The sequence below is a fragment of the Emiliania huxleyi genome (assembly GCF_000372725.1).
Source record: "Emiliania huxleyi CCMP1516 unplaced genomic scaffold EMIHUscaffold_741, whole genome shotgun sequence".
Taxonomy (NCBI): domain Eukaryota; phylum Haptophyta; order Isochrysidales; family Noelaerhabdaceae; genus Emiliania; species Emiliania huxleyi.
In genome coordinates this window covers 1-6,433 of record NW_005196447.1, presented here as the reverse complement: position 1 = coordinate 6,433, position 6,433 = coordinate 1, and the positions used below count along the sequence as shown (strand labels likewise).

The 6,433-nt window shown below is 66.8% G+C and overlaps 2 protein-coding genes across 2 annotated transcripts; both read right to left on the bottom strand.

Moving 5' to 3' along the window:
• Nucleotides 1-1,607: 1,607 nt before the first annotated feature.
• On the bottom strand, nucleotides 1,608-3,551 carry EMIHUDRAFT_249124 (hypothetical protein; the record flags this gene model as incomplete). Its single annotated transcript, XM_005760674.1, has 4 exons — nucleotides 1,608-1,709; nucleotides 1,786-1,827; nucleotides 2,182-2,231; nucleotides 2,417-3,551. 4 exons carry the CDS (start codon nucleotides 3,549-3,551, stop codon nucleotides 1,608-1,610), a joined length of 1,329 nt encoding a protein of 442 aa, XP_005760731.1.
• A 422-nt stretch (nucleotides 3,552-3,973) lies between these two features.
• Nucleotides 3,974-6,401, bottom strand: EMIHUDRAFT_459986 (hypothetical protein). Its single transcript, XM_005760673.1, has 7 exons — nucleotides 6,366-6,401; nucleotides 5,709-5,847; nucleotides 5,493-5,545; nucleotides 5,317-5,422; nucleotides 5,127-5,175; nucleotides 4,995-5,055; nucleotides 3,974-4,920 (listed from the first exon to the last, which is right to left on the bottom strand). Exons 2-7 carry the CDS (start codon nucleotides 5,815-5,817, stop codon nucleotides 4,270-4,272), a joined length of 1,029 nt encoding a protein of 342 aa, XP_005760730.1. The 5' UTR covers nucleotides 5,818-5,847; nucleotides 6,366-6,401; the 3' UTR covers nucleotides 3,974-4,269.
• Between the last annotated feature and the right edge of the window lie 32 nt (nucleotides 6,402-6,433).

Here is a 6,433-nt window from a genome sequence, read left to right as displayed (position 1 = left end):
CGCGCCGGCGAGCTCACCTCCCCTATCTGGGGGGCCGCCGCCTACTGGGGGCTCGTCCTGCTCGGCCTGGTCCTCGCGGCTAGCCTCGCGCGCACCACGCCCGACCAGAGCTTCTACGACATGGGCAAGGGGCCCGAGGGCGGCGCCCACTGGCTTCAGGGCCCCGCGCAGCTGACCTGCTGGTACGTGGACTTCACGACGTGGTTCGGCTGGTCGGGGCTGGTCCTCAGCTTCGACCTTCGGCTCGCCGGCGGCCCGTCGCGCCAGTGCCTGCCCGGGACGCTTCCGTGGGTCGTCGCGCTCAACTTCTCCATGTTCGGCGCCCTGCTACTGGTGGCGGGCGCGACCAACCTGCTCAACGCCGCCGGGCTCGAGCGCATCCTGCCCTGGACGGCGGCCGCGAGCAAGACCCGATACGACTACCTCGCGGCGCGGAGGGGTGACGCAGAGACCAAGCTGCGGCAGTCGAGCTATCGGAGGGAGACGTCGCGGGAGGGGCGAGGCGAGCAGGCGATGTGTCCGGTCCAGTAAGCGGCCTCTCGGGAGCGCAGTGGCGCGGGCCCTGCACGACGAGGGAAGCCGGAGGCGGAGGTTGCCGCGGGTCTTCACCCAGAGATGGCGAGCGGCACAAGAGCGGAGCGCCAAACGGCACGCAGCGGCACGGTACAGGCGGACGGAGCGGCGGCCACGCTGCAGCGACGGCGTGGCGCGGCGGCCGCGCGGGGCAGCATTCTCGCGGTGGAGGAGGGAAGCGCACGCGGCTCGCTGCTGGAGGCTCCGACTGGCCGGGCCGAGTTGTTTTCATGCGCAGCGCAGGGCCAGTGCCCCCACAGCCCACTGCCTTGTGCTCGCTGTGAAGGAAGGCTGTCCTTCGCTGCCGCTACCCGCAATGCACCGGCAGGTGGCACCGCCGCCACACGTCCAACTCCTCCGCCGCCTCGGCCCCTCTGCCCTCTTTGGTTCGCCGGCGCCCTGCGCCAGAGCCGTAATCGGTTCAATGCATTCGTGCACAAAGCAGACACCAGACCTCGGTTTCCCATAGGGTTTCTGCTGCGGTTTTCCATGGCGGTTTCCCATAGCCGAAAACCCAGGGGTCGGTCGGTTTCTGCGGCGCGCTCTGTTTTTTCTGGGATCTGTTTTCTGGGACACCCGCCTCGATTTCCCGTGGGATCTGCCGTGGGTCTGGTTTCTGCGGTGTGAATATATCTCCCGCTTCGTCCTAATGAGCTCATTCCGGCCAATGAACAGGTGAACCCCCATCCGATTTTTTTCAAGTGGGAACAGCAAAAAAGCGGCATGTGCATTCTGGTTTCTGGTTTCTGGTTTCTGCTCCGATTGGTCGCGACTGGTGATGAGTGTTAAGCTGAGGTTGTCAACGTCGGGTGCGGGTAATTCTCGGCACGGATCGGCACGTGTGGTAGCGTGCGATGAGGCCTTGCCAGCTCCTGGTGGTGCCCTCAAGATCGCCGCGCGCATTGGCCGCTCCGCCGACGTTGTGATAGAGCTTCTTTCTGTCTCCAACAGAGTAGATCCAAACACTGTATTGATAGGTGATAGGTACTCAAAACACTCGCACAACGCCTGCCTGCCTTTCACAGCTCAGCCTTTCAGGGCTTGGGCATGACAAGCAACGGCCCCGCCGGTCGGCGTCCGATGCACGAGGCAGCCATGTTGGCTGCCACGGCGTTTCCGCTCGGGATCGCGGCAGCCTGGCGGACTCGACCGCATCGCAGGCCTCCCTCCCGTGAGCCACAAAAGTGCGTGGCAGCGCGGCGCGCCGCCAACCTCGCTTTCGGAGCAGAAACCAGAAACCAGAAACCATAATGCCTGGAGCGATAAAACGGTTCCCCCCAAGGGTTCCTCCCACCCAGAACATGCTGCTGTCTTAGTACTCCCGTTCGACCCATTCGGAATCCGATTAGTTAATGAAGGGTCATTCCGCCGGAATGACCCCTCCACGGGGAGATCGTTCACACCTCGAAAAACCAGAACCCAGAGTGTCTGGACCGATATTCCCATGGCCCGGATGTTTTCTGTGGGATGTGTCGAAAAAGCAGAATACAGAGCTCCTCCTCCTATAAATCAGACGGTTTCTTGATAGCTGATATGCCAGGGAAGAGCCTGGTATCTCAGTATGTTATATCCTATGATATAACATAGTGGTGTCTGGTTTATGCACACCTCGTTCAATGAAACCGCATTCACTTTTGAGTGTTCGGTTTTTTTGTCCCCTGTTACATGTTTGTGGAACAACATGATGATGTGCATGTGGAACTGTATGAGCGATGGTAAAACGAACTTTTAACACAGAGTTTTGATTCCCGCAGCATCATGCTTCATGGGTGTGTAATTTTCAAACGTGGGAGTCGCTGGCAGGCGCCTCGCGCCGCCGCGGCTGTGCGGGTAGCCACCTCACAGTTGGTCTCGAGTGTGGCGAGCATCTTCTGCACCTCGAGAGCGAGCGAGCGCGTGGTGTCTGGCGCCTCCACCGCCTTGACGTGCTCCTCCTTGAGCACGGGCTGGAGGTGCGGGTGGCGAAGCAGCTCCACCAAGTGGTCCAGTTCGGTGTGGAAGGTGAGCGAGCGGACGCGGCGCTTGCCGTCGAGCAGCTTGCTGTTCTCGATGGCGCCGGGCAAGCTGTCGATAGCCGCCTGGAAGGCTGCAGGCGCCGGCGCCTCCTTGGCGAGGAACTCGTAGATGGCGAGCGCCGACCTGCCCTCGCTGGCCAGCACTCCGGCAAGCTTGGGCCCCACCGCAAAGAGGGCACACTTGCCGCCCTCGCCCACGCTCATCACGCCGCGCACAAAGGCACCCATCGCCTGCCTCTCCGGCAGCGACGCGCTGCGCTTCTTTGATCGAGAGGCGAGGCCAGGCTGCCGTGCGCAGAGGACACCGAGCTGGCGCAGTGGATCCTCTTCCTCCTCGCCGTCGGAGTCGCCGCGGCCGCCGAGGTTGACAAGCGCGTCGGCTGCCGACCGCGCGCTCGCTGCGCCCGAACGGCGCCTCGCCGCCGCGGCCGTGGCCGCGGCTGTGCGGGTAGCCACCTCACAGTTGGTCTCGAGTGTGGCGAGCATCTTCTGCACCTCGAGAGCGAGCGAGCGCGTGGTGTCTGGCGCCTCCACCGCCTTGACGTGCTCCTCCTTGAGCACGGGCTGGAGGTGCGGGTGGCGAAGCAGCTCCACCAGGTGGTCCAGTTCGGTGTGGAAGGTGAGCGAGCGGACGCGGCGCTTGCCGTCGAGCAGCTTGCTGTTCTCGATGGCGCCGGGCAAGCTGTCGATCGCCGCCTGGAAGGCTGCAGGCGCCGGCGCCTCCTTGGCGAGGAACTCGTAGATGGCGAGCGCCGACCTGCCCTCGCTGGCCAGCACTCCGGCATGCTTGGGCCCCACCGCAAAGAGGGCACACTTGCCGCCCTCGCCCACGCTCATCACGCCGCGCACAAAGGCACCCATCGCCTGCCTCTGCCAAAACCTTTTGGGATTTCTCCCGGCGACTGAGAACTCCCGCTGCCACTCCGGTCGCAGGCGCCGCCCGTCGGCTGAGAATTCCGGCATCTTGCGCTTTGGTGGGGGCTCCCGCTCCCCACCTCGGTGTGCTCTGCGTAGCGAGCGCCGCCTGGGCGCTGCACCTTCGTCCTCGGGCACGCCAGAGTGCGCCAGCGCACGACAGAGAGCGAGCACGCCAGAACCATTGCCGCCACTTCCATCCGAGGCTGCCGTCGCCGCCACCTCTTCGCCCGCCGCCTCTTCCTCGCCCGCCACCACCGCCCCCTCTTCCTCACCCGCCGCCGCAGACTCGTCCTCGCCAGCGCGTGATGTTTCGCCTTGATTCCGCATGCCTGGCTGCAGGTTGCGCGACGGCAGCTCACGCCACCACTTGTCGACGCGCCAGTCGGCGAGCACTTCACGGAGGGCGCCTGGCTGGGTCTCTCGAGGTTCTCGAGGTGGATATCCTTTGGCCGCGAGGATAAATTTAGTGCGTGTGAATGAACTTTAGTGATGGTTCAAAATTGGCTAAACTCTTGGCGACTCCGGGACCGCGGCGCCGAATAGACGTGGCACAAACCCGCGACAGACAGAGCAGCGCGCGCTACTCGCGCGCACCCCGGCGAACGGCGCGTCCCCGGCCCGCGGGTGCAATCCATGACGATGACGGTACAGTGTGGTAGCGCGGCACAGTAAGGAAGCCGTCTCGCGCCCACCGCGCGCGCGCCGCGGCGAAGCGGCACGCGGCAGAGGGGACGGCCCGTCCTCCTCCTCTCCCCTCTCGCGCTCAGACTCGCAGTATCTGCAGCTTCTTGTCGAAGCAGATGGCCACCCAGTCCGGCTGCGTTTTCGACCACTGCACCTGGTTCACCTCCGACTCGGCATAGTAGGCTAGGATCGGGTCCTCGATCCGGCTCGGCATCGGGCTCAGGTCCCAGATGAGCGCCTGGTTGTCGTCGCCCGACGTGCACACGTGGCAGCTCGAGTGCGGCGCCCACGAGACGGCGTTGACGCACTGCGAGTGCCCCTCGAGCGTCGCCGCTGGCAAGGACGGCACCCGGATGTCGAGGATCGCAACCTTGTTCGAGTCCATCGTGATGGTCGCAAGGTAGTTTGGGTCCTGCTTGTTCCACGCGAGCCGAATCAGCGGGAGGGGCGAGCCGCCCTGCCCGTCGGACGACTCGTAGATGATCGTCGAGTGCTCGAGCGATCGGAGGTCGAACATGCGCACCGACCCGTCGGCCCCGACGGAAGCGAAGACGTGCACGCCCGCCGCAAAGGCGAGGTCGTACACCTCCTTGTCGTGCGCGATGAGCTGCGTCTTGGCCTGCATCTGCGTCACGTCCCAGATGGTGCAAGTCGTGTCGATCGACGACGTGCCGATGATGTTCGGGTCCGTCTCGTTCCAGTCGAACGAGGTCAGCGGCGCGCAAAACTCCTACCGAGAGGGGGCACCACTTCGGTCAGGCTGCGCGGCGGCCGCAGCCGAGGCTCAGGCCGCGGGCGGCTCGCCGTGTTCTTGTTGTTGTTGAGGAGGCCGTCCAACCGCACGCTCTTGTTGTCGACCACGTTCCTACAGCCGGATGCGCCTCCGGGTGCGGCGGCGGTGCGAGGGCTCGCCGCCCGACCTCTCCCTTTGTGCGCCAGATGCGCAGATAGTCTCCCGTCGTCGCCAGCAGGTCGCGCCGCGCGCCTGCTCTCGCAAAGCCGCGGCGCGTGACGAGCGCTGTGCGGAGGGCGGGCAGGGCGGCGGAGGGCGGGCAGGGCGGCGGAGGGCGGGCAGGGCGGCGGAGGGCGGGCAGGGCGGCGGAGGGCGGGCCGGGCGGAGCCGCGCCGTTCGCGTCCGGGATCCACATCATCTTTGTTGCGGGGTACGGGTGCTCGAACTGCGCCACCTCGTTGAACTCGTGCGTCTCCTCGTTGAGCTGGATGATGCGCACCTACTCCGCTCCCGCCCGTCGGTCCCGGGCCGCGCTCGCGGCGCATCCTCCCCTCCCACCGGCGGCGCGCCGAGTTGGAGTACTCCTCCTCAAAGCTGCCAACCGCGAGCCGGAAGCGCTGGTCTGCGCACGTCACAGGGCCGCACGCTCAGAGACTAACGAGCCGGCGGGCGGCCGGGCGACGCGGAGGGGCGGCGGGCGGCGCAAGGAGGAGCCGTGCAGCGTCGCTCAGCCCCGTCCGCTCCCGGCGCAGGCGGCAGAGGGACGGCGCGGCGCGGCGTGGCGCCTGCGCGGACGCTCCAGTTCATGCCGTACAGCAGCCATGGCGCTGTGTAGGTGTAGATCTCCTTTCGCTTGGCCGATGACTGCGCAGGCGCCACGCTGCTGTCAGCCATGCGCCTTGTCTAGGCAGTCTGAAGCAGTACCTGACGCAGGGGGGGGAGCCGCGCAGAGCGGCGATGAGCGAGAAAGGGGCGCAGCGCCGGCGGCTTGCAGCAGCAACGCCGCCGCGAGCGCGCGCCCGCCGAGCGCGCAGAGGGGCGCCGGCGAAGAGAGGGGAAGGGGGCCAAGGCGGAGGGCGTTTGGAGGTGTGTGGAGGCTCCCAGCCCGCCCCCTCCGTCGCCCCCACCACCGCAATCGCCACCACCGCCAAGCCCGCCGCCGCCAAGCCCGCCTCCCCCGTCGCCGCCCCCACCGAGCCCGCCCTCCCCGTCGCCGCCCGCTCCCTCACCCCCTCCGCCGTCCCCACCACCGCCATCGCCCCCGCCGCCAAGCCCGCCGCCCCAAGCCCGCCGCCGCCCCGCCGCCGCCAAGCCCGCCAGCCCCGTCGCCGCCACCGTCAAGCCCTCCTCCGCCGTCCAACCCCGCCCCCTCACCCCCCCCTCATCCCCCCTCACCCCGCCCCCGCCCCGTCCCCCGCGCAGGTTCTACTTCTCGCCGCCACCTGCGAGTCGGCGGGTAGAGCAGCAGCTTGCCTGGCCTCCAGCGAATTCACAGCCTTGTTGGAAGGGG